This window comes from Chelonoidis abingdonii, chromosome 8, assembly GCF_003597395.2.
Source record: "Chelonoidis abingdonii isolate Lonesome George chromosome 8, CheloAbing_2.0, whole genome shotgun sequence".
Lineage (NCBI taxonomy): Eukaryota > Metazoa > Chordata > Testudines > Testudinidae > Chelonoidis > Chelonoidis abingdonii.
In genome coordinates this window covers 85,002,811-85,030,281 of record NC_133776.1, presented here as the reverse complement: position 1 = coordinate 85,030,281, position 27,471 = coordinate 85,002,811, and the positions used below count along the sequence as shown (strand labels likewise).

Genomic DNA, 27,471 nt, shown 5'->3' with positions numbered 1-27,471 from the left:
TACGGGATAAAATCGATTTTAGATACGCAATTTCAGCTATGTGAATAACATAGCTGAAGTCGAATATCTAAAATCGATTTACTCACCCGTCTTCACCGCGCGGGATCGATGTCCGCGGCTCGCCATGTCGATTCCGGAACTCCGTTGGGGTTGGTGGAGTTCCGGAATCGATATAAGCACGCTCAGGGATCAATATATCCCGTCTAGATTAGACGCGATATATCAATCCCAGAGCAATCTATTTTAACACACCGATACGGCGCGTAGTCTAGACGTGGCCCCAAACCACCTCTCACTCTGGTCCACTGCAGGGCTCCTGCATGAGCAGCAGACTATTTCTTAGTTTTAAAAAGGAGCCAGGTGGTTTTTAAAAAACGTTCGGTCTTTTCCCACAGCTCCTGTAACACTGACATGCTGATTATTGTTCAGTAATACAGAACAGGTACGTGTGAGCTCACCTTCTGCTCACACGGCACATGTTTTGACAGCCCTACAGATACGCTAGGGGATTCAGAATTCTGAGCAAAAACTAACTCACATACTGCAACTTAATTAAAAAAAATAATACTAAAAGAGGAGTTAACCAACTGGAATGGCTCAGGCCAATACTGACTTGTGTAAACATCAGGACTCAGCTCCGACTAACTGTTCCTCTTGGAGGATTCAATGCTAGTAATTTTGTTGCCTTCCAAAATTTAGTATTTTAATGATTACAGCACAATCTTCCCCTCTCAATGGATGGTTTGGAAGCATACTAATTTAGTTACTGGTCAAGAAATCTGAGATGAATGACAGATTGAACCACTGGGAAATGGTACAGATTCCTGGCTTTCAGAGCAGAAAACCTGAATGTATAGAGCTGGTCATTCATAGTAGCTGCACAAAGCCAATCATTCTTTTTTTACTTCCTTTTCTGCCCTTCTGTTTTATCAGCCCCCTCTTTTTCCTGCAGTGATACAAAGCCCTAAACCTTTGGTGGAGACCAGTGATACACCGAGTCACAGCAAGTGGTCAGAAGGATTCTTCCACTGCAATGCAGCATACTCCAAGAACAGATGGAAAGACAGGAGTGTTGAGACCAGTGAAACTTGCATCTGAAGTAGCCAATGCATTAACTTACCTTCACTGTCCTCAGCCAATTGGGTAGAAGATTAGATAGTAAGGGGCTGTTCCCTTCTTGGTGTATATTAACATGGGACAGCAAGGAAGGATAGCAGGAATTCGAGTCTACTGGCAGACCATTCTATCGAGATTAACTGATGGTCCATAAAAGCATGCTGACAGCTTCAAAGATAGATTCTTTGAAGGACAAGGAGAGACAGAGCACTCTCACAAAAGATACAAAGATTACCCCCACTGGACTTCTTTTGCCTTCACATGGGATCAAAAAACAGTCTGAAAATTTGTTAATTGCAGATTAAACTGAGGTGGCATGGAATGGAATCCCACTCCAAGGCATCATCCAAGCAGCACTGACACCGTTGTGTGATGGGATGGATCTGAAACTAAAATCAAACGGGTTAACAAGCTCCATATACAGCCTGTTTTAAAGGCATTTAATTAACTGTAAACCACTGCTGTGAGAAACAGAAAATTGAGAGTGGGGAACGGAGTTAGAGTTCTAGCGAGAATTCTCTTCAGAAAAGTGCTGGTGAAAGACACAAGTTTCAAATCAAAACATCCTGAAAAACAGCTCCATTAGCTCATGCTTGGAACTAGGAGACCTCTCTTCTTTACGTATTTGGTGCTGCTCATCTGCAATCTGGGAGGGTACTGCTCCTTTTAGAAAAGGGCCTGTGCTCAGTCAAGTGAGAAGATGCTGGTGGTGATAGCGTGTATGTGTGTATCTGGGGGTGGATGGCTGCATGGGGAAAGGCTTTATACATGCGCCTCAGTGGCAGGACAGCCTGGAAGAAGCTCACCGTTCATGACAGTCTCTGAAACCAACATCTTGTCTTTGCCAGAATCCATCTGCTGCTTCTTGAGCATTCTTTGATGGATCAGAGGAACAACAGAGAGGACCAAGCCCCCAATAATTGGGGGAACTCCAGCTAAGTAAAAGGCTAGGTAGTAATTCCCAAAATAATCATGGAGGTATCCTGAAAAACAGAAGGACACGGGTTGTTGCTTCAGTATGATGGCTAATCTAAGCTTCCTAAATCAAAAGAGGAGACAACTCAAGTCTCTCTCCAACTCCATCATAAATTAGACTTAGAAGGATTTGATATTTAAAGCATGGAACAATATTGATGTTTAGTTCCCCACTGGTATGTAAACATTTGTATCAGAATGGCATTTTCATACTAAGAAATTTAAGAATCAGAATCTCAAATGTGAATTGTTATTTAAATCAGAGCTGAATGTAGAAACTCAGATTCACCCCAAAAACAAAATCAAGGTATTTAATAAGCACACATTTCAGATAAATTTCTTAAATACTTGATTGTCAAACAATTGTGATAAGCAAAGAGGGTAACGGCAATCTAGAAGTGCAGTTGGTTCATTCTTAACTTCCTTCCTCTGTAATATTTGGTTTGCTGATGCATGTTTTAGTGAGTTTTTTGGTTAGGGAAGAAATGAACAGCTACTGACATATACCAATTACAAATTAACCCCTCCAAACCCAGGCATAACTCTGCACTTCTATTAGTTTAGTGAGTTCTGAGATGGCCACGCTTCTGAGATTGATGCATTTACTGCCATCATCATTCTAGGGCTGTTGGAAACTCACTAGGAAGGGGTTGCTGGGAATCTTCCTACATAGGAATTGTATAAATGAAAGACACCTAATCCTGTGTGTGATAGACCCAGTTCAGGATGCTTCTGATGAATAGTGCTATAAAGCTTATAAGTCTGCAAAAGCCAGAGTTTCTTCCTGAAAACAGCTGGTGATCAGTTTGTGCCCAGTTGTCTATGGATTGACAACCTTAATTTTTTAGCTTAGCTAGCGCAACTGCAGATGCTCTTCTTGTTCAAGGGCCTGTCCTGCAGAGGGTTTACATACACATTCAATTTTAAGAACTTTGAGGCTACTCTCATGCTTAAATATGTGTCAAAGTCTTTCCAGGATCAGGGCCCAAGTGTATATCTTTAGATTTCACTCAGTTTAGGGCCTTATCCTTTGCTGATCAGGCAAAACTCCAACCCTAAATTTCATATGAGAGCAGATCATAAATGGCACCTACATAACTTTAAGTGCAGCTCTCTGCCAGGTTACTGGAATGTTCACTAACTCTGGGCAATTTTGTTATTCATTGTCCTGAAAAAATTGACTAAATTGCCTTGAAAACGAATCATCCTCTGCTCATTTTTTCAATTATTCAGCTGTCAGAAGGGAAACCTGCTGGCAGTCAAATAATGGAAAAAAGGGCTAATTGTAGATGTATTTCAGCCAAAGTCAAAGTGGATACAGGATCAAATAAATGTAAGAAATTGCATCACACAATATGAGAACAGATGAAGGTAACAACCCTACTCCTCTAGCACCACATCACCCTTCCAATAATTTAACGCAAAAAACTTAAGATAGAATTCTAACTAAATCCTAGGGCCCTACGTTCTGATGGTTACTGACCTGCTATTGGTGGGCCAGCCGTCATTGGAATGGCCATAAGTCCCAGGAGATAGCCAATGGCTTGAGAAGCTTGCATGGGTCCAACCAGTTCAAAGGCTATGGGGGCCATGATGGTTATAAAGAATCCATCACAAAGTCCAAGAAAGAGGCAGACGACAATGACCCCCTCAAACGCTTGGCACTGAGGAATCATCATGCACATGAGGCCCAGAAGCATAAAGGAGGCAACCTGAAGGGGCAAAGTATAGACATCATTAAGATCACTTGTGACAGACGACAAAATCATGCCTTCCTAATGCAAGTCCAAGGGCAGCAGGGACATTAGAGGCAGATTATTATTCCCCATAGTCCCAGCCTGTAGTTTCCTTGGTGACTTGAGAGCATTTCCTTTTAAGAGAAAAAAGAGCTTGTTGGAGAAATTATGCAAATAATTCAGGAAACCATTGCCAGCTCCCCAGCGTTCTGGCTACAAGTGTCTGGACTGACCTTGCCAAGTACTACATCCAATAAGCAATCTGCCTCTCTTCCTGACCTCACACACTCTCCGGAATGGCCACACCTTCTTGACTGCCCCAGATATTTGCTTCCAACTGAATTGCTCAATTGCTTGCCACTCTCCTAATCTTGACACGTTGCTTCCAGGCATCCCACTTGCCCTGTGCCTTGGAACACTGACTATTTATCCAACAGGGCCAGATTTCCAAAGGCATTTAGGCACTTTAAAAATGCAGGTAGGCACCTCACAGCATTTTCAAAAACACCAAAGCAGATTCAGCACCTAACTTCATTGAAATCTATGCAAGTTGCTTGACTCACGTAGGTGCTTTTGAAAATGCCAGTAGGAGGAGTCTAAATACCTTAGGAAATCTGGCTCTGACTTTGCCTCCCATATGCCACATGCTTGAGGTAACATGGCCCAGAAACCTAAAGAGAACACTTAACTACAGAGAATGAAGCGTTTGTGGAAATAATGAAGAGGAAAAAAAGCTTGCAGGAGAAGAAAAGCCCAGTATATTAGCAAACCCATTAAGTGTTAATAAAATTACACAATACATACGCCCTCAGTAAGGTGACTTTAAAAGGGTGCAATTACTGCCCATTGTATTTGGTTACCTTTTTACAGCCTGTAGGATCTTTGCCACAGCTGCAAGAATAAATATTTAGACCTCCTGGTTCTTGGAACTGCATGCAAGCCTCTAGTCTTGGTAAAGCTATCTAGTTTGAAAGATAAAACACTAGTATTTCCTTTCCTGCCTAAACTATAGAAATAAAAGGCAGAAAATCTGAGTAGTATTCCTTTCTCCAAAAGCTAAAGCCCTAACAGAAATTAGGCAACACACCTATACCAGAGCAATAAGGAATAAAGGTGTTTTAGCCCCACATTGTAGATCTACCTGACATTACGTGTGAGGCTAGATTTGCAAAGGAGTGTAGACAGTGCTACACTCAGCATTGATCTGCCTAACTTTTAGGTGCCTAGAATATCACTGGGATTCACAAAGCCTGAGTTAGGATCCTAGGAATAGGATTCTCAAAAGCCAGTAAGCTAGGTGGCTTTCCACCTAAGCGAGCTAATGGGAGGTACCAAGGCAAAGGATGTAGCCTAAGCCCCGCCCCCCTCAGGGAGTTAGTGCCTAAATTCAGACTACAAGGAGGCACCTCTCTCTACTTGGAATTCTCAGCTGCAAATCTTCTTTTGGTGTTTTTGCCTACACTGTTTTTGCAAGAAACTGGGGTAGGGAGGGAGGAGCCCCACCCTTATAACTTTCAGCCCATTGGCTAGGGCACTCACCTGAGAGATGGAAGATCCCTGTTTGAAGTCCTTCCTCCCCTTAGACAGTAACTTGAACCAGCATTTCCCACATCCCAGGTGAGTAGTCTAACCACTGGGCACAGAAGTTCAGAAGGAGGTCCTTCTCCTCTTCCCCCATTTTCCAGCAGTTTTGTGCAAGCTTGTCTACAGGGGCCTGATCTGGTAGGTGGTCTCTGTGCATGTGCACCGGATTGGGCTCTGCACGTGGAGGAATGCCTATCTCTCCCCAGTCTGTGCATTGCTCTGGGACTTAGGGCTGCAACATGCATATGCAGAGGCAGAAATATAAGCGCTCAGGGCACTTTTACTGCAAAATTTAAGATGCCAAGTGAGTTTAGGTGCCTATAGGGTTCAGCAGCACCTGAGCGGGGTTTTGTCAATCCCATTTGGGCCTGTTTCTGGGATTTAGGCACCTAACTTATTTTGTGACTCTAACCAGGCTGCTTAGAAGGGCTCGATTCTGCCCTAGTATAAGTGGGAGCAATTCCTTTGAAGCCAGGGGAGTTGCTCCTTTTGTACCAGGGCTGAATTTGACACTGAAAGAGAGAGGAGAATATAGTTTTGTGTAGGGCCTCTCATACTCTAGTTATCCCCAAAAAACAGCTAGGTACCATGAAGGCAGCAGCTCACAGTCAGTCACGAGGCTTGCCTCCATGGTGCAGTAACGCACAATATTGGGTGTGATTTCTAAAGCACACGAACGTGTTGTGCACGAATTGGGTCAGAGACCCTGCTGACAGTACCACTTTAAAGAGCTGCAAGGACCTTAAGTGAGCACCAGCAGGGGCTACACAGACCAATTAGTGCTCAACATGTTAATGTGCTTTAGCAATCACACCCCTGTTGTGCACATTGCCACACGTAGACAAGCCCTTCACTATCAGAACCAGGGTTGTTGGGTTTTTAAATTATGATAAGGAATACAGAATAGGACACCAGTGTTACCCCCTACTGTCAACTCAATGATGCCATGGGATCCTCTGTTTTTCCTTGGAGAGCAACTACACCCAAACCTTGAGAAGGATCTTTTACGAAGCCTTGAGAAGAGCTATCCGATGGATCAGCCACATGATGTCAATGGTGTGCACATGAAATCCAGAGAGGAAGGCAGTGTGTCTAGTGGTCAGGGAAAGACACTAAGAGTCAGGACTTCCTGAGTTCTAGTCCTAGCTCTGTCAGAGAGGTGCTGCAAGATCTCGAGTAAATCACATAACTTCTCTATGCCTCAACTAACCCTTCTGTACTTTGATTTAATAATATTTCTCTACCTCTTGAGGTGTTGGGAGGGTTAATTGTTTGTAAATCACTCTGAGATGCCTCGATGAAAGGTGCTAAGTGCAGAGTACTGATATTTGTATGGACAAATCATTCCATGGTAGTAAAACTGTCATTCTTAGCATGCACTTTTGTGAGGATTAGGCATAGCATACCTGCAAGAAAATCTTTTTCAGTCCAGGAATGCAGTCACCAATCCGGCCAGAAACCAAACGCCCAAGCCCTGATGTGGCTCCAAGGCAAACCAAGAGAATCCATTCCTTTTTGTTTTCCTTAAACTCCTCCTCCACATACTTTATCTAGGGTTCAGGGAGGAAAAGAAGGACATTAATCCTCAATAAACTTATTAATTACACACACCAAAAATGGAGTTGCTGGGACTGTCAAACATTAAAACAGGAATCTTTAAGAGGAATGTCTATTTCTGGGTACTAATTATAACCATGTATAAAATTCCTCTCAAGGGATTAATTGGTATTAGAGAAAGGCTGCATAATGCTAGATCCACTGTAGGGCACCAAACAGAATGGCAGCCCTTACGTAACAGGCTACCACCATTGCCCACCTTATCGGTAACATCCAGTAACTGCACAGACCTATTTCCCTCACCGCTTGTTATGGCTTCAATTCCACAAAGGCAACAGCACGGCCCTAAGTTATGCATTACGTGGTTCTCTGCATGAGCCGGAGGGGTCGGTTTGGTAACCTATTCTCAAACTGCAGCAAATGCTCTAACCTAGGCACTCAAGAGGTTAAAGTCCCTCAGCCTCACGCCTCCGCAGTCTACTTCAGTGGTATGCGGTAATTGTCCTACCTGCCACAACTTACTATACAGATGAAGTCCATGGGGAGGCTCAGCCAATCAGAATGCTCCATTAGTGACACCCCCCCCAAAGCTGGCTCCTGCCTCTCGCTATTTCTGTTCAAAGAGAAGCTTCTTCAGCGCACTCCACCCTCTTATCATCAAGACTCTCCGCAGCCCCAGCCATTCCTGTGTCCTCCTTTACCTCTCACCTCCCTGCTCTCAGCGTGGCCCATCCCTCTCACGTTTGAAAAATCATCTCACTTCACATGTGCCAAGCATCCTCCCACTCCTCTGTAAAAACCCATTTCTTGCCTGAAGCCTCCCTGCGCTGACTCTTCTCACCCATAATGCCTCCCCATAGCTCCCTAGGCCTGAGCTCCTGCTCCATTCTGAGCCATCTACTAGGAGTTCCCTACAGTGGAACGGAAGCTCTTTGGAGCAGGGGCCATGTACCATCAGAGGTTTTGTGAAGCACTACATGCAGTTACAGCACTTTAATCAATGGGACTTTTTAGCTGGAAACATGCTTGGGTGTGATTGTTCATAGCTCAGGGGGCTCTCGAGCTACCTGTCTGAGCTGTGAAAAGGTCCTTCAGCCTGGCACCCACCACCTTAGAATCTCTAGGAAGTAGCCATATCCTTAGTCTCTCCCCTCACCTCCTTGCGTCTCTCCCACATTGTGGTGATTCTCCCTCTTGCTGAGTACTGGAGATAAGACTCCTACTGGAGCCCATCAAGAGCACTCAGAGCACAGCCAAGATGTGCGGTGGGGCAAGGGCCTACACTTGAGGATGAGACCTGCTGCAAAAAGACAGAGATAAAAAGAATTCTCCCCTCCCGCCCCTCATGCAGTCACCTCTATCTCCCCTAAAACATTCTCACCAGATGCACGTAAGGTACAAAGTATCCCAGGACGGCTGTCGCAATCCCAAAAGCCCAAATTCGGTACGTCTGTCTCCGGAAAACCCTCATGTTGAAATACTTCCGCATCTGAGACCCACACTGCTGTTTCATGTTCCGGCTGGCCAGTTTGTCTTGCCTATCATGGTGAGAGTCACAAGATGGTGGCAAGATGGGCCGGAAAGTCAGAGACAAGAGAATCTGGATGAACATAAAGGCGCTGAGAACTTGGAAAGTGTGAGCTAGCCCGATGGTGCTCCCGATTGTTTTCAAAAAGAAAGGAAGGGACATTGAGAAGAGGCAGCTCCCTCCGGCCACGATGCCATTCGCCAAGCCTAGACGGCGTTTGAAGTAGTGGCCGAGGATGACCAAGGAGGGCTGGAAAGCAAAGGAACTGCCGCATCCAAAGAGGATTCCATAGGTGAAATAGCGGACTTCAAGGGACCTATTGGCAAAAAAACACCTTGGTTAAAATTGCAAAGGATAACAGATATTGCTGTGTATTATTTATCTTTCAGTAGAGCCTAGAGTCTCTAATCAAGACCAGGTCCTATTTTGTGCTGGGCACTGTACAGATATGTAGGAACAGACAGTTGCTGCTCTGAAGAGTTTACAGCCTAGATAGACAAAGCAAGGTATATCCCCATTTTACAGATGGCCCATTACATCTGATGGGAGATGAAGTCTGGCTTTGGAGAAGAATGGTCCCATGAAGCAACTGAACTTCAACTCCCATGGGGCATTGTGGCAGCACATCTGAATTGGAATATTGTGATTTTCAGGCATCTGTTTTTTTGATTAAAATAATAATAATAATTTTCCATGGAAAGAAGAAACTTTTTCCAAAAAATTTAAATTTAGCCAAAGATTCAGTTTTGCATAAAAAGACCCAGTTCCAACTGAAAATTTTCAACCAGCCCCAATTTAAAAACAGGAGGCCCTGACCGCTAATGGTTAAAGAACATCTGGCTGCCCAAATGCCAGTTCTGTGTTCTAAAATCCTCTGGTAATTTCAACTGGATATTGTTTTCTTCAATTCTTCCCTGAAGTTTTATTGTGAGCTATTAAGTAGCTGCTGTAACTCACTCCAGAGGTGGCTGCATGTTAATAGGGAGTGAAATCATTGTCCTACAGACCATGTGTCAAGTCCTTTGGGATGAAAGTTTACTAAATTTTTAAAATCTCCAATTGCTATTAATAAAGCAGGTGAGGAGATTCCTGCTCAGAAGAAACAGAGCAACCAGAAATCAGAAAATATTTACAAGTATATCATTAATTCCATTACAAATCTGTCTTCTCAGCTAGTGCAGCAAGACGCAATTGCTATACTAACTTACTCAAAGACAAACCACCGTTCACAAAAGCCAAATCTCAAGCTCCTCCAAAACCAAACCACATCAGAGAAACCTCAGAAGTAGGGTGCACCGATGAGTAATAATTTCATAGCCGTTCCCTTACCCTTCGCACAACTGCTTCAGGGACAAAGCTCTGACAAAACACACAAATGCCGCTGCAGTCTGGGATTGAGCCATTTAAAGTGGAATACAGACATCAGAAGGACATCTAGTTTCCCTACCTCTTTCATGACCCCAAATTATCTACTGCTAGCAGCCTTAGCTGAGATAAAATGGTTTCCAGCTTTGGAGCAAGTTTCAGGTTTGGAAGGAGTGGAGACGTTAAAACCACAGATCCTGTCTGCTCTGCATAGGTGTTAAAATACCCTATAGAATGATTTGTAAGAGCAGAGGCTTCCCTCTGGATCCTTGTCCAGGGCTTTCCTTTCCAACTCCTTGCTGTGAGCTGGCTGCTGTCCTCTTCTAAAATGCACCCACCTCAGAAGTGGGATATATTTCACCAGCTTAGTATTTACAACAACCTCTCTCTCTATTGGCTGCCCCAGACTTACAACTCCCAACTGACCGAGCTCTCCTTTAGCCCAGGTGGCAGAGGCCTGGGATTTTGGTGCCAAAGACTGTTTCTATTCCTGCAGAGAAGTGTCTGGCTCTGCAGGTGGTTCTTGGCAGGTACAGACAGTCTGTGCTTCTGGGGTCCTTTGGGATGGAAAGCACTAAAGGGAAAATGATATTACAAGGAGAATCTGCTCAATGACAACATGACGCTTGCATTCTCCCTGTATCAGAAACCTGCCTAACTGCTCAACAAGAAAACATTTTAGAAAGAAAAGCAGCAGCCACAGAAAGCAGAGAGAAGATTTCTTGACAAAAAAATTGGAAGCACTAAAGAAAATGCTCTAGAGTTACCATAGCAAAAGTAAAAAAAACAAACCCCAAAAAAATCCTCTAAAATAAAACCCGCCAACCATGATTTAATCCCACACTGGGTTATCAATCTTTATGATGAAAGGAAACAGTAACAGCACAGGGCAAAAATTCCATTTCTAAAACACACTGGTGGAGGAGAAACCATTTGAGATGAAAGACTTTGATGCAGACATCGCCTGATTATTTCACAATGCACATATTGGGTAGTGGAGGGATGGGATGAGAAGGGATAGATTGGTGACCCTGGTGGGAATAAAGTGCTCCCATGCTAACACATCTAGGTCTGATTCAAAGGTTGATTGCTCATTCCCTGGGCTCACAGCAATGCAGTGGTACTGTGTATGCTGCTCAGCCATAGGGAAAGAGCAGTTCATGTGGCCCAGCAGCAGAGATCCTGCTGACTGATATAGGAGCAATGATAACCTATCCTCTGTTCAAAGAAAATCACTGAAATAAATGTAGAGGCCTAAGGGGAAAACAAGGGGTACAAGCTGGGTAGAAAAAGGGTGTCCCTCTCTCTCTAGGGAAATCTGTCCCTTCCAGAGCACCTCCAAACCAAATAGCCCACAGAAGGGCAGAAGTTAGGGAGAGAAGGGTTTCTAGGTGAGGCCTGATATGGAAGGGGAAAGCCCCACTGGAATATTAAATGTTTCTGATTCTATTGTTTCCTGCCTTTGCTTAACAAAATCCAGCTAAGATTGAATAAAAAGAAGATTAAACACAGCCGATGTTTATCTCGTCTTGAGATCCCATTAGAGCCGCAGCAGCCTCCCACTAATTAATAGTGTAACAATGCTTGTTGAAAGCCATAATTGAAAATCTCCACTACTATCACTGCCACAATGTATGCCTGCTACTGGGCTAGAACAGGGAAGAAAACCCTGACAATTAAGGCAACCTCCCAAAGCTTTTTCTTTGAAATCACTGTTTATTTAACAGTTTTCATGTAGAACTCCCAATATTTCATGAGTATGTGGCCCCAGACAGAAAAAAGACTGCAAGATTAGGGACTAGGATTTCAAACACCTTAAAATTCAGGGATGTTTGGATCTGGCATTTTAGATCAGCCCAGGGGCACATGGAAAATCTGAATCCAGATGCTGAACCGTTACCATGTTCATAGGTGTTCAGAACGGGGATACTAGTTCAAGCCCATCCCTAATGTTGATATTCTTATCTCAGCACTGATATTTCGCTAGCGGGAACCAGAAAATGCAGAGGCCCATGGAAATGGAGGAGGAAAAAAAAAAGGGGGGAACACAATGTTCCCTAAAAGTTAATAAGTTCTGGTTTGAGGGATAGACCAAGGTTTGAGACAATTCCTCTTTGATCCTATCCATCTGCCCATCCCTCTTTACCATCTGATTGTGAGGACTATCCTCCCTCCTTCCCTCTTGTGCAGCCAGAGAAACACATCACAGAATTAAAACTCATCCCAGTAACATTTTGGCTTGTTCAGCAAGGAGGCGTGATAGCAAGTGACTGGTACAGGAACTCCTCGCTTAAAGTCCTCCCAGTTAACACTGTTTCGATGTTAAGTTATTGATCAATTAGGGAACATGCTCGTTTAAAGTTGTGAAATGCTCCCTTCTAAGGTAGTTTGGCAGCTGCCTGTTTTGTCCACTGCTTGCAGGACGAGCAGCCCGTTGCAGCTAGCTGGTGGGTGGTTGAAACCCCATCAGCTCCCCACTCCCCTAAGTTCCCTGTGCAGCAGCGGTCCCTCCCGCCACTGCCATGTGCTGCTCCTGCCCTCTGCCTTGGAGCTGCTCCCAGAGACTCCTGCTTGCTGTACAGGCGGAGGGGAGATAATGTCAGGGTGTCCCCCCTCCCCCCTGCTCCTCCACCCCACTTACCCCATCTTCCACAGAGCAGGGGGGACACACGATGGAGGGAGCTTCTAGGCAGTACCTGGGTCTCAGGTCTCAGCAAGCTGATTTAATTAACAAGGCCGTGTAATTAAGCCTGGGGTCAGCTACTTAAAGGGGAAATGCACTTTTTTTTTCTCACACACAGGGCGTGTGTCTGTCTGCCCTCCCTCCTTTTCTGCTGCCTTGTAGAGTGTTGTGAGAGTTAACCCCTGAGGGGTCAGTCAATTGCTTGTTCATTTAGCAGTAAGGTATTCCCTGGGAAATATCCCAGCCTCTGACTCCTCCACCTCAACCAAGCTTCACAATCATCATCATTGTGTACCAGTATTAAATTATTTGTTTAAAACTTATACTGTGTGTGTGTATATATATATATGTATGTGAAAAAAATTCCCCTGGAACCTAACCCCCCCCCCCCATTTACATTAATTCTTATGGGGAAATTGGATTCGCTTAACACTGTTTTGCTTAAAGTCACATTTTTCAGGAACATAACCACAACGTTAAGTGAGGAATTACTGTACATTCATTCCCTAGGGCCGCTAAGGGGAAGAGGAGTGGGTGTCTCGTTCCATGCAGAAAACAAAGATCTGCAAAAAGGGCAGGTTTGGGTCTGCTTTATAAAATTAACTCAATCCGGCTTCTCCTCTCTGCTGTGAGTACCAAAACCAAGTGAAAACCACCCTAGTACTGCACAGTTCTGTGAATTACAGCGTTTTTAAACATCTTCCTCTGAACTAACATAGGATACTGCCCACAGTCAAAGACATTGCCACAGAGAGTGATGGAAGCCCCCTCCCGCCCCCATTTTTTGAGGCATTTAAAACTGGCCTGCACAAAGCACGAAATGGAACAATTCTGCACTGATAGGCAGATGGTCTAGCAGCTCTTTACCGTTTCCAGTTTCTGTGATTCTACAGCAGACTGACCAGTGGTCTGTTTCAGTGTAGTAACTGCAATATGTGCATAGAATCTAAAACATGTGTCACCTGAAACTGTGCGGTGTGGCTATATTTAAAAAATTCCCTTGTTATGGAAGGAAGCTGGTAGTTCCAAATTTCAGAACTGGACTTTACAATCCTGATGGAGCACATGGAAACCGCTAAGCTGCACCACTCTTCCCCTGACTTCTGTTAGACTTTGCCTAAGGCAGTCCAATTAAAAGGGCCCCCCTCCCTGCGACAGAGCTGTAGAAGGCTTTGACTTTATCCTTACAAGATATCTGAAGGAATTTAAACCACCAGTGAGAAAGCAGGAAATACGCATTTCACCTTTGAAGTGCTCCTAATGGAAAGAAGCTCTGTTTTTCTTTAAAAACCCCAAACTAAAAGCAGCCTAGCCTGAAGAGTTAAAATGTTTGTTCTTACAAAGCAAAGTATCGGTGAAGGAAAAAAGTCTGAAACTTTTGTAGAAGTAGGTGGGAGGAAAAGAGATGATGAGATGAGATAAAATGCTGTATCTCTCTGAAGCAATCTGCAACTGCACTTCAGTTCTATTTATGCCACTGCCATGAATTCATATACAGCATTCCCCATAGGATTTATTAGGCTCTCTTCTCAAAGCAGTTTTATTTGAAATTTTCTTTAACCATGAAGTGAGATCGGGGGTGGGGGTGGGCTTGGTGCAGGGTGATACACAAGACATTACTCTGGAAACAGTGTGTGTGTGTGTGTGTGCGCGCGCACCCCCCCCCCAGAATATAAATAAATATACAATGTTTCCAGTAGACCGGTCTTTCAGTGTTTTCCATATCAAGTGGCAGCAGCTCATCCTTTTAGAACAGGAGGACCCGAGTTCTAGCTTTGCCACCACAAGGTAGTTTTGGATAGCAAAAGTGCTTATGCTCCCAGAGACAATCTCTGGGTATGTCTACACTGACAGAGTTACATTGCTGGCAGTTACATCATTGCTCAGAGAACGCTGAAGGGAAACCGCTGTTGTGTGGTCACAAGATCAGCTGCCTGTGCAATAGGGTGTTCACACTTGCCGCACTTGCACTGGTATTTGCAGCGGTACACTCTGGGCAGCTGTCCCACAGAGCACTTCTTTCTCTTCCGCCATTAAGAGTTGTGGGATGGCGGAGTGGGTCACGGGGCCTCCTGGGTCCTGTCCTAATGCTCCATGATGCATTGCTTCGCATCCCAGCAATCCCCTTCCATCTGCATTTGGCACCATCTTTCAATGGTTTGTGCACTGCGCGCTCTGCCTTTTTGATCTGCAGGAATGGATTCCACACTGTTGATCAATGTGCTGCTTGCTCTCACTAACACGTCACGAGTGGCAGTGGAGTTATTCCTTAAACTACAAAGGCAAGAGGAGTTCAACATTGATTTCGCTATGTGTAGTAGCTACGACACGAGACTGCTTGTGGTATTCACGGAGGTGCTGACCACAGTGGAACGCTACTTTTGGGCTCAGGAAAAAAAGCACTGAATGGTCGGATCACATCGTCATGCACGTCTGGGATCACAGACGGTGGCTGCAGAACTTTCGGATGAGGAAAGCCATATTCATGGGACTGTGTGATGAGCTCGCCCCAGCCCTGCAATATAAGGACATCAGAATGAGAACTGTCCTGTTGTTGGAGAAGTGTGTGGTGATTGCACTGTGGAAGCTGGCTACTCCAGACTGCTGCTGATCAGTTGCTAACCAGTTTGGAGCGGGAAAGTTGACAGAAGTGTGCAGGGACATTAATTGCTTCCTGGTCCAAAAGACCGTGACTCTGGGCAATGTGTATGACTTTGTGAATGGCTTTGCATAAATGGGCTTCCCTAACTGCAGAAGGGTGATAGATGGCACGCATATTCCAATTCTGGCACCAGACCACCTAGCCACCGAGTACCTTAATCTGAAGGCGTATTTCTCTGTGGTTCTCCAGGCGCTTGTGGATCATTGTGGGCATTTCATAGACATTAATGCAGGCTGGTCTGGAAAGGTGCATGACACTTGTATGTTCAGGAAGCTGCAAGCAGGGACTTTCTTCACGGACGAGAAGATCACCATAGGGGAAGTCGGAATGCCCATTGTGATCCTGGGAGACCCTGCATACCCCTTAATGCTGTGGATTATGAAGCCATACAGGGGGAACCTTGACAGTAGGAAGAAGTGGTTCAACAACAGGCTGAGCAAGTGCAGAATGAGTTGAGTGTGCTTTTGGCCATTTAAAGGCCCGCTGACGCTGCCTATATGGGAGACTGGACCTGGCCGATGACAATATTCCTATGCTTATAGCCGCATGCTGTACGCTCCTTAATATTTGTGAAGGGAAGGGTGAAAGCTTCACTCAGGGCTGGACTGCTGAGGCTCCGCGCCTGGAGGCTGAATTTGAACAGCCAGAGACCAGGGCTATTAGAGGGGCACAGTGCAGGGCCATAAGGATCAGGAATGCCTTGAGGCAGCAATTTGAAGCTGAAAGCCACAATTATTTGTTGCTATACTTGGGAGTGCAGTGCTTTTAATGCTAGGAAATGACTGTTATTGATGCAGATGACAACATTGTGAAGGTTTAAGAAAACTGCCTCTTGCTTTGCAGGGTTCTGTTTGCTTTCAATTAATGGAATAAAGATTGCTTTCAAATCAAAGCAATTCTTTTATTAAAAAAACAACCACCAGGAGGAGGTGGGATCCCAGGGCGCTTAAAGATTTGTGTATATCCAGGTATCATATGCTACCTTGTCCTTTGGAGTACAGTGCAGCGTGTACTGTTCTTCAGCAGGGCTAAACTGCAGAGGGATGGGTGTTGAGTGCAGTGGGTACTGGGAGTCTGCAGGACTGGACTGTGATGGGGCCGGAGTGGAATGCAGAGGGTACAGACTGGAGCCAGGAGGTTGATAAGTGTGCTGGCGGTGTCTGGGGAGTGCATGGGAAAGAGTTTCGCGACAGCAGCTGCAGGAGAGGGTGCAGGCATGGAGCTGTTTGGTTTGCAGCTAGTAGTGCCTGGAGCGTGTCTGCTTGCCGCTCCATAATATTTAAGCGCTGCTCCGTGGCTTCATTCTGGCACACCACTGTCTCCTTTTTGTCCTTCTTCTCGCTGTACCACCACTCCTTCAATTCTTGTTTTTTGGCCCTGGCATGCATTGTGACTTCACGCCAAAAGTCCTCTTTAGTTTTTTGTGGCTTCTTTCTAAAACTGTGCAGAAGTTCAGCCAGTGATAAAGTGGGAGGCTCGGCTCCCCAGGCCATATCCGTGAAGCCAAAATGCTACATTTTACAGAAGCAGTATTGTTTGCAACACACAGACCACTGATTCAGTGATTTAAAAACACAGCTAGTATTCACATACCTGTCACTAACTGGCTGACCCCAGGCAGGCACACGAGAGCCACAAAGCCCCCAAAATGGTGAGTAACCACGGGGGCAGGGGAAATCAGTGTTCCAGGACCATACTGTACACTGGGTACGTGGCTCTTGGGGAGACCTAGTAACGGGGGGGGGGGGGGGGGGGGGGGGGGGGGGGGGGGGGGGGGGGGGGGGGGGGGGCTTATAATCATTACTGTCCCTACATTTTCCACAGGCTGTGTTCATTATGGAAGATATTCTGCTGCTAAGGGTGAGCAGGGAATCAAGGGAGGGTCTTCTCCGAGACTGCAGCTTCCACCCTGGCCCTTATGCAGCTCGCCTGTGTGCAGTAATGGTCATCACACCAGTGACGGTAGAGTTGCGCGGGAAAGATACCCTTAATGGGGAAGAAACAAAGCAGCTCTGCCAAAGAACCTGCAGCAGCAGATTGTCCAGTATCTCCATGAGAGTTTGGTGGAGATCTGAGGCAGATTCCTGTGAAGTGAGGGAGTCAATCAACAGCCTGTTCCGCTGCTCAGACTAGGCATGTGGTGGTACGTGCATCAGACAGACACAAGCCTGCTTCCTGCAGCCTTCCTGCTCCCAACAACTCACTTCAGCAATTTCCAAAATCAAAGCCACTTACCAGGGGCCTCCTCTCCTGTTTGTGCTTCGCGAAGCTCCAACTGCTGTCACTGGCTAGCCTCCTCCAGGGTAGAGAGGAGCTCCTGGTTGCATGCATCTCTGACCTCCGAGTCGTCATCTGCCTCTGGGTCCCGCTCCACATCCTTGTCCAAGATTTCCTCCTCCTGACTTGGTCCACTCTCGACTGACATGGAAGCCACTGAAGTATACAAAATGGCCTTTGCAGTGGACGTGGGGTTGCCACCAAGTATCGCGTCCAGCTCTTTGTAGAGCTGGAAGCTTGTGGGCACAGCACTGGAGGGGCAGTTTGCCTTCTGCGCCTTGTGGTAGGCGTTTCACAGCTCCTTCACTTTGACCCTGCACTGCAGTGTATCCTGGTCATGGCCCCTTTCCGTCAAGCATCGTGAAATCTGTCCATAAGTATCACAATTCCTATAGTGGGAGCACAGCTGGGACTGGACAGCCTGCTCTCCCCAAATGCTGATGAGGTCCAGCAGCTCGGCATTGCTCCAAGCGGGGGATTGCCTGGTGCATGGAGCAGACAGTCACTTGGAAAAATGCACTGAGACCACTGCACAAGTCACTGAGCAAACAGGAAGGAGACTTTCAAAACTGCCAAAGAATTTAAGGAGTGGGGCTCATCATTGGTCACCTGAGGGCAAGGTTGCAGAGTTCAAACCGATGACCAGAGAGGCGAGGACAGGCACTGTGGGACACCTCCTGGAGGCCAATCACAGCGCTGTAATCAACCAGGGGCTTTACAATGGCACCATGGCGCTGTAGCCCTGGAGCAGAAAGCTGTACACTTCTCGTCGAGATGGTTTATGTTTTTTTAAACACAGCTCTGCAACTGCGCAGTTTCTGCACACTAAGTGGCTTGGCAATGTTACACCTCGGGAGTTACAGTGCTCAAAGCTGCTTTACTGTGCAGAAACTTGCCAGTGTAGACAAGACCTCTATTAGGACAGGCTCCATGACACACTAAGGCCAGGTCTACACTGCGCCTTTAAATCGGTTTAATGGCCAATAAATCGATTTAACGCTGTACCTGTTCACACGACGTTGTCATTAATGTCGATATAAAGGGTTCTTTAAATCGATTTTTGTACTCTACCCCGATGAGAGGAGTAGCGCTAAATTCGATAGTAACAACTCGGATTAGGGTTAGTGTGGACGGAAATCGACATTATTGGCCTCTGAGAGGTATCCCACAGTGCACCACTGACCGCTCTGGTCCGCAATCTGAACTCGGATGCAGCGTGCAGGTAAACAGGAAAAGCCCCGCTATAATATTGAACCAATGAACTGACCAAGGCAGGAGGGAGGATGGAGCAGCTTTGCAGAAATGCGGCGACGACAGCATATGAGCGCGATGGAGCAGCTTCTCTCGCAGGTCCCCAGTGTTTTGGAGCCTAACCTGTCTTAACGGGCCATCTTCTACCCCATTGAATCGCCGATATTGGCCACGCGGAAACAAGCAGACTGGTGCGAGCCGCCTTGTTTTAACGGTTGTGGACGCTTCGCAGTGGTCTGTGCAACTTTCGATGCGTAAGAAGCATTTCATTTAGAACTTTGTGCACTTGCTTTCCCCTGCCTTGAACGCTAATCAAACAATGGCGCGCCCTCACAGTGGAAGAAGCGAGTGGGCAATAGCCCTCTGTGAAGGACGGCCAGACAGCTACCGTCAGTCGGACTAGGAAATCTAATTTGTAGTGGGCAAACTCTACTGTGCGCGGGCTGCTGTTGATGCAAGTAGCCGCAAGACCAATCAGTCATAGAGTGCCTGTAACGAAAGGTGTGACTTGGACTGCAGTGATAGTGGAGGCTTTGAGAGCTGCGAAATCTGAGGATTTCCCTAAACTGTGGGGGGACATTAGATGAGAACTATATCCTATCTTGGCCTCGAGGCGCAGAGCACCAGATAAGTAAACCGAGTGGGGATTACTTTCCATGACTGCTGGCAAGCTCTGTGAGAATCCAAGAGACTTTTCTACACACATCACTCGTAGGATTGGACATGGCAGAAGGAGTTCATGCCGCGTCGCGCTTCAGGAACACGTAGTGTCGTTTACGGCTGCACAATCGGAGAATTCTTTTCCAGACCAAAAAAACTCGTATGGTGGAATGTTGAACCATGCCTCTGTAGTTAATCCTTGGTTGACACCTACCCCTTGGATGCCATTGCGCCTCATAAACTATACACAGGCAGCTTGAGACAAGTGGTCACGGGGCTGTTCAATTCTACAGGATCTGGCAAGTGGAGGATGGTGGTTTTTAGAATGTGCATTTGTGCCATTTTAAAGCTTCGGCTGGCGTATATTACTTACTCGCTTAAGACCTCACCAACACATGTCCCGTTTTGGCTATTGCTGCTTGCTGTGTGCTCACAAATTCTTTGTAGCGACTAAAGGGGGTACATTGCTATGGCTGTGGTGGGAGGCTGAGGCAAATTCACTGATGCTGGCTGTAGTATGAGAGCCATGAGACCAGGGGCATTATGAAGAGCACACCTGGAGGCGACTGTCGCATCGGAAGCCTTGAAACGAGTTTGCAGCAGGCCCAGGGTAGTGTGACTCTGTTTGCTATCCTTGTGAACTCTCCGCCACTTTATGGACTCAATTTCCCTGCTACGCAAACCACCCTTCCCCTTTGATTATCAGCGTTGACGAAGGATAATGTCGGTCTCGTTTAAAATCCTTTATTCTTCATTAAATAATTTGTATCTGTCTAAAATCATGTATTTTTTTACTACTTTTCCTGTAAGCACCCACCCTCCCCCTTTTGGATGTATCTCATTTATTATAAAGGAATTATAAATAGACGGCAGAGAATTTAATGAGGTAATGCCCTGGCTGCTGTGCTTTGGAAGGAGGGGGGAGGAAAGGCCATATCAAGCACATTTTTTAGCGTAACTTACGCCTTTTGCTTGAATCTCAGGGTGTGGAGGAGTGTAGGCGGCGTGTCAGAAAGCCTTCCCACGACATGTTCTTACACGTCTGGTGAGGGCAGATATGTCGACGTTGGCGGGGCCTTTGAGGGTGGTTATACAGGGGTGCAGCGGCACTCTGCTACCGCTGCTGCTCTTCCTGAGATCACCATGCGTGGACGAGTGATACGTATTGAGCATGCCAGCAGATCCAGCGCTCATTCTCACCGTTCGCTGATCTTCTGCCCTACACCTCTGCTCTTCCTGCCTACCCTTCTAAGATTCGTTCTACTTGGTGGGCATCTTTCCTGAACTTTGCCTAACATCCTTCAATCTTCTGATTTATCACCTCTCATTGCCGCTGTTACTTCCTTAATTTCTGTGAACATTTCAACTCACGTCTTCCTTCTTACCTTCCGGGCCCTTTATCCCACCAGCATTCGGTGTTGGCGTATGGCATTCCAGAAGAATGTGCAGCTGCATGGGGGAGGGACAGGGATGATTAAGTACTGTGATAGATCATTTCTTACAGAACAATGCCTAGTACTTTTTCACACAGAACACTGATAACTTTACATACACATGTTCGTTTCTATACAGAGTGATTTTGCATCGTTATATTCAGTGTCTGTGTAGACTGGCTGTCGGCACACCGAGGCGCAGGTCCGGGCCTATCCTCTTCATGATGGCGATGGTAGCTTATAAGTAGTTACTTCCATCGCTCGTTCATTATACTCGTGATCTTACTGATGCCTTTTCGCTGTCTGAGGAACTTGCAAACCCCACCCTCTTTCCCACCACACAGCGCCTGGCTGTCCTATCGTAAGTCGTGCTAATGCTCCTCTTCACCCCGCAGCGACGGTGGCTGGTTAGCTGGGGGAATTCTGCTGGACAACCGCTGACTCCTCGCTATTTTCTTCCTTATCCCCCCGCATCTGCCCGGGTGCAACATCGCCTGCTGCCCACTTTTGCATTCCTGATTTTCTAGGTTAACAATGGCTGTTATAGTCTCTGAGATGACCGCGTGAGAGCAGTCGTTTGTTTCTGGTGCCTTCCAGTGCGCCGGGTTGTTACGCCAGCGCGGCTATTGAGAATGTTTCCACATTTTTGCTAATGCATGCGGAAAGTTTACCTATGGGGCGAGATAGGTGGCTTGCAGAATGTTTATAAGCTTTTTGTACTCGATCGTTCAATTTTTGGGGTTGAGTTCCATTGGCGTACTGTTCGCTTTCCGAAATGTATTCCTGTAACTTTAATGGTGCGATGTCCACAGCCTATGCATGCGATCAAAACCGCTTGTTTTAATCGTGTTTGATTAGCTAGGCTTACTCTATAGAAGGTCGTGCTCCATGGCCTTCCTGTCTCGGCTTGGTGGCTTGGAGTGTAGGGCGTGTATTTTCTGGAGTTCAATAGATCGTGGCTGTGGTTTAGACGTGACTGCTTGTGTGCTCTCACCATGGTCGTCTTCATCTTTCATCTTCTCCCTCGCTACATCCTCTAGACTACTGGTTGATATTTCCATCCCGAGTTTGAATCCCAGGCACAGGGGGTGGATGGGTACTTGTGCACAGCCCCCAAAATGCCTGCCAGTTAGCCTTAGAGCGAGCTGTTTTCAGCTCTGCGCTGACTTCCGTTTGCACTGCTCTCTGGTTTTCTGGTATGTGCCTACGACTCTTCACTTTTATTTCTGCACTGGCAGGAGTCCCTGTCTGTGCCTTTTTCAGCCCATACCTTTTAGAAATTCTTTTCAATAACTTTTTATTCGTCTTGAACGGCAGTAGTGTGAGCACATGAGTCCTCCCTCCACAGATAGCGATCGATTAAGTACTCCTGTTGTTGGCTCCAAGCTGGCGCTCTTTTTCGAATTATCAGGAGACTTGATTAGTTACCTGTGACTGATGAGCCTCTGCTGTGTCTCACCTGTGTGTGTGCTGACCACTCAATGCTGGATCAATAGGAAATGGAATTCGAAAGTTTCGCCGGGGATTCAGGGGTTCCGTTTACCTGAGCGCAGTGTCATCACACCGTGATACTGTCGATTGCTCTCATGAAGTGCCCCTTTCAAGAAAAGTTCTGAAACCAATATTGGTTATTGACTCCTTGGGACTGAGTACAAATCGCTCCCTTCTGGTTTCATAAAATAGGTACGTCCTGCCCGTGGTACTGTCATCGCCCGGCTGCTGCTCTCAAGGCCCCCCCCGTCATGTATCTTCACTAACAAGTTCCTTGTTTTCTTGTATTCCTTTACACTTCATGCACAATGGGGGGGCACTTGCCATAGGATTGCAAGGATAAAGGCTTGCGGAGGAAGGGACAGCAACGGGTGCAGGGTTTCTGGACGGGCACCCCCTCCCGTTAAATATGACACGGGTGCTTGCTCTTTATACAACTTTGCCTTCTTCATTGGAAGGCAGGAACAGACTCTATTTCTAGAAACCAATACAGGAGTTGGATTGACGTAGTGGCCGTATGTCAATCCTACATTTGGTTTTGCCATTGCAGCCCCATGCCTGATCAGCAGGGCACTCTATGATAGCAGTGGACCAGTACCGAGAAGGCGATCTATAACCGTCTGTATATGCAGATTTTCTCCTAGCAGTAGGTGGCTACAGATACGATGGTAACCATCTTAGCTATCTTTGCTAAGCATTTGATGCTGCTGTTGTGCGCTGGATTATCGCTCTGTCTCCTCTCTCTCTTTTTATAATATTGAACCAATGAACTGACCAAGGCAGGAGGGAGGATGGAGCAGCTTTGCAGAAATGCGGCGACGACAGCATATGAGCGCGATGGAGCAGCTTCTCTCGCAGGTCCCCAGTGTTTTGGAGCCTAACCTGTCTTAACGGGCCATCTTCTACCCCATTGAATCGCCGATATTGGCCACGCGGAAACAAGCAGACTGGTGCGAGCCGCCTTGTTTTAACGGTTGTGGACGCTTCGCAGTGGTCTGTGCAACTTTCGATGCGTAAGAAGCATTTCATTTAGAACTTTGTGCACTTGCTTTCCCCTGCCTTGAACGCTAATCAAACAATGGCGCGCCCTCACAGTGGAAGAAGCGAGTGGGCAATAGCCCTCTGTGAAGGACGGCCAGACAGCTACCGTCAGTCGGACTAGGAAATCTAATTTGTAGTGGGCAAACTCTACTGTGCGCGGGCTGCTGTGATGCAATGTAGCCTCCAAGACCAATCGAGTTATAAGTGCTTGTAACGAAAGGTAGTGACTTGGGCGTGCCAGTGATAGTGGCATGGCTTTGGCTGCAATGCTGAGGATTCCCTAAACTGTGGGGGGACATTAGAGATGAACCTTATCCTATTTGGCCCCGCAGGCGCGGACTACCCAGAGTACTGAGTAAACCGCAGTGGGGATATATTTCATGGCTGCAGGCAAGCTACGGTGAGAACAGCAAGGGACGTATTTTTCACACATCACTCGTGGGGACATGGAGTAAGGAGTTCTGCCGCTGCGCTTCAGGAACAGTAGTGTCTGTTTAACGGTGCACAAGGGAATACTTTCCAGACCATAAAATAACTCGTTCGGTGCGATGTTGAACCATGCCTCTGTAGTTAATCCTTGGTTGACACCTACCCCTTGGATGCCATTGCGCCTCATAAACTATACACAGGCAGCTTGAGACAAGTGGTCACGGGGCTGTTCAATTCTACAGGATCTGGCAAGTGGAGGATGGTGGTTTTTAGAATGTGCATTTGTGCCATTTTAAAGCTTCGGCTGGCGTATATTACTTACTCGCTTAAGACCTCACCAACACATGTCCCGTTTTGGCTATTGCTGCTTGCTGTGTGCTCACAAATTCTTTGTAGCGACTAAAGGGGGTACATTGCTATGGCTGTGGTGGGAGGCTGAGGCAAATTCACTGATGCTGGCTGTAGTATGAGAGCCATGAGACCAGGGGCATTATGAAGAGCACACCTGGAGGCGACTGTCGCATCGGAAGCCTTGAAACGAGTTTGCAGCAGGCCCAGGGTAGTGTGACTCTGTTTGCTATCCTTGTGAACTCTCCGCCACTTTATGGACTCAATTTCCCTGCTACGCAAACCACCCTTCCCCTTTGATTATCAGCGTTGACGAAGGATAATGTCGGTCTCGTTTAAAATCCTTTATTCTTCATTAAATAATTTGTATCTGTCTAAAATCATGTATTTTTTTACTACTTTTCCTGTAAGCACCCACCCTCCCCCTTTTGGATGTATCTCATTTATTATAAAGGAATTATAAATAGACGGCAGAGAATTTAATGAGGTAATGCCCTGGCTGCTGTGCTTTGGAAGGAGGGGGGAGGAAAGGCCATATCAAGCACATTTTTTAGCGTAACTTACGCCTTTTGCTTGAATCTCAGGGTGTGGAGGAGTGTAGGCGGCGTGTCAGAAAGCCTTCCCACGACATGTTCTTACACGTCTGGTGAGGGCAGATATGTCGACGTTGGCGGGGCCTTTGAGGGTGGTTATACAGGGGTGCAGCGGCACTCTGCTACCGCTGCTGCTCTTCCTGAGATCACCATGCGTGGACGAGTGATACGTATTGAGCATGCCAGCAGATCCAGCGCTCATTCTCACCGTTCGCTGATCTTCTGCCCTACACCTCTGCTCTTCCTGCCTACCCTTCTAAGATTCGTTCTACTTGGTGGGCATCTTTCCTGAACTTTGCCTAACATCCTTCAATCTTCTGATTTATCACCTCTCATTGCCGCTGTTACTTCCTTAATTTCTGTGAACATTTCAACTCACGTCTTCCTTCTTACCTTCCGGGCCCTTTATCCCACCAGCATTCGGTGTTGGCGTATGGCATTCCAGAAGAATGTGCAGCTGCATGGGGGAGGGACAGGGATGATTAAGTACTGTGATAGATCATTTCTTACAGAACAATGCCTAGTACTTTTTCACACAGAACACTGATAACTTTACATACACATGTTCGTTTCTATACAATGTGCTTTTGATCGTTTTAAATATTCAGTGTCTGTGTGACTGGCTGTCGGCACACACAGAGGACGCAGGTCCGGCCCATCCATACTTCCATGATCGGCGATGGTTAAGCTTTAAGTAGTTATTCCATCGCTCCGTTCATATACCAGTGATTCTATACTGATGCCTTGTTCCTGTTAAGAGGAACCTGCAAACCCCAAACCCTCTTTCCTCACCAACAGCCGCCTGGCCTCCTATCAGGTAGATCGCTGCTATGCTCACCCTCTTCACCACCGCAGCGCGGTGGCCTGTTAGTGGGAAGATTTCTGCTTGCAACCGCTGAAACTCTCAGCTATCTTTCCTTCCTTATCCCCCCATCTGCCCGGAGTGCAACACGCCATGTCTGCCCCTATTTAGCATTCTGATTTTCTATGTAACAATGGCTGATTATACTCTCTGAGATGACCACGCTAGGAGCCAGATCGTTTGTTTATGGAATGCCTTCAGTGCCGCCGGGCTGTTACGCATAGCGCGGCTATGTGCAGCAATGATTCCAAATTTTTGCTAATGCCACTGGCGTGAAAGTTTTACTATGGGGACGAGATAGGCTCTTCGGCCCAGAATGTTGTTATAAGGCTTTTGATACTCAGATTCGATTATGCGAGATTTCTTTGGAGGATCTTTAGTCCATTCCGACATGTTGTTAAGAAATTTTTCCTGTAACTTTTAATGGTTGCGATGCTCCCAGCCTGATGCATGCGATCAAAAATCCCTTGTTTTAATCGTGTTTGATTATGATAGTTACTCTATAGATAGGTCGGCTTCCATGGCCTTTCACTTTGTGGGCTTGTGGCTTCGGGAGTGCTGTGGACTGTATTTTCTGGAGTCTCAAATAGATCCTGGCTGTAGGGGTTGTACGCGACTGCTGTGTGCTCTCACCATGGTCGTCTTCATCTTTCATCTTCTCCCTCGCTACATCCTCTAGACTACTGGTTGATATTTCCATCCCGAGTTTGAATCCCAGGCACAGGGGGTGGATGGGTACTTGTGCACAGCCCCCAAAATGCCTGCCAGTTAGCCTTAGAGCGAGCTGTTTTCAGCTCTGCGCTGACTTCCGTTTGCACTGCTCTCTGGTTTTCTGGTATGTGCCTACGACTCTTCACTTTTATTTCTGCACTGGCAGGAGTCCCTGTCTGTGCCTTTTTCAGCCCATACCTTTTAGAAATTCTTTTCAATAACTTTTTATTCGTCTTGAACGGCAGTAGTGTGAGCACATGAGTCCTCCCTCCACAGATAGCGATCGATTAAGTACTCCTGTTGTTGGCTCCAAGCTGGCGCTCTTTTTCGAATTATCAGGAGACTTGATTAGTTACCTGTGACTGATGAGCCTCTGCTGTGTCTCACCTGTGTGTGTGCTGACCACTCAATGCTGGATCAATAGGAAATGGAATTCGAAAGTTTCGCCGGGGATTCAGGGGTTCCGTTTACCTGAGCGCAGTGTCATCACACCGTGATACTGTCGATTGCTCTCATGAAGTGCCCCTTTCAAGAAAAGTTCTGAAACCAATATTGGTTATTGACTCCTTGGGACTGAGTACAAATCGCTCCCTTCTGGTTTCATAAAATAGGTACGTCCTGCCCGTGGTACTGTCATCGCCCGGCTGCTGCTCTCAAGGCCCCCCCCGTCATGTATCTTCACTAACAAGTTCCTTGTTTTCTTGTATTCCTTTACACTTCATGCACAATGGGGGGGCACTTGCCATAGGATTGCAAGGATAAAGGCTTGCGGAGGAAGGGACAGCAACGGGTGCAGGGTTTCTGGACGGGCACCCCCTCCCGTTAAATATGACACGGGTGCTTGCTCTTTATACAACTTTGCCTTCTTCATTGGAAGGCAGGAACAGACTCTATTTCTAGAAACCAATACAGGAGTTGGATTGACGTAGTGGCCGTATGTCAATCCTACATTTGGTTTTGCCATTGCAGCCCCATGCCTGATCAGCAGGGCACTCTATGATAGCAGTGGACCAGTACCGAGAAGGCGATCTATAACCGTCTGTATATGCAGATTTTCTCCTAGCAGTAGGTGGCTACAGATACGATGGTAACCATCTTAGCTATCTTTGCTAAGCATTTGATGCTGCTGTTGTGCGCTGGATTATCGCTCTGTCTCCTCTCTCTCTTTT

At 46.5% G+C, this 27,471-nt stretch overlaps 1 protein-coding gene across 1 annotated transcript in view; it reads right to left on the bottom strand.

Annotated features, from left to right (window-relative positions):
• Positions 1 to 286: 286 nt before the first annotated feature.
• SLC16A2 (solute carrier family 16 member 2) overlaps positions 287 to 27,471 on the bottom strand; it is a 109,265-nt gene continuing 82,080 nt past the window's right edge. Inside the window, exons 3-6 of the mRNA XM_032771811.2 lie at positions 8,350 to 8,812; positions 6,818 to 6,961; positions 3,575 to 3,803; positions 287 to 2,099 (exon numbers count right to left, since the gene is read on the bottom strand). Coding sequence (XP_032627702.1) covers positions 1,879 to 2,099; positions 3,575 to 3,803; positions 6,818 to 6,961; positions 8,350 to 8,812 — 1,057 coding nt within the window. The 3' untranslated portion in view covers positions 287 to 1,878. The remainder of the gene's footprint in view (positions 2,100 to 3,574; positions 3,804 to 6,817; positions 6,962 to 8,349; positions 8,813 to 27,471) is intronic.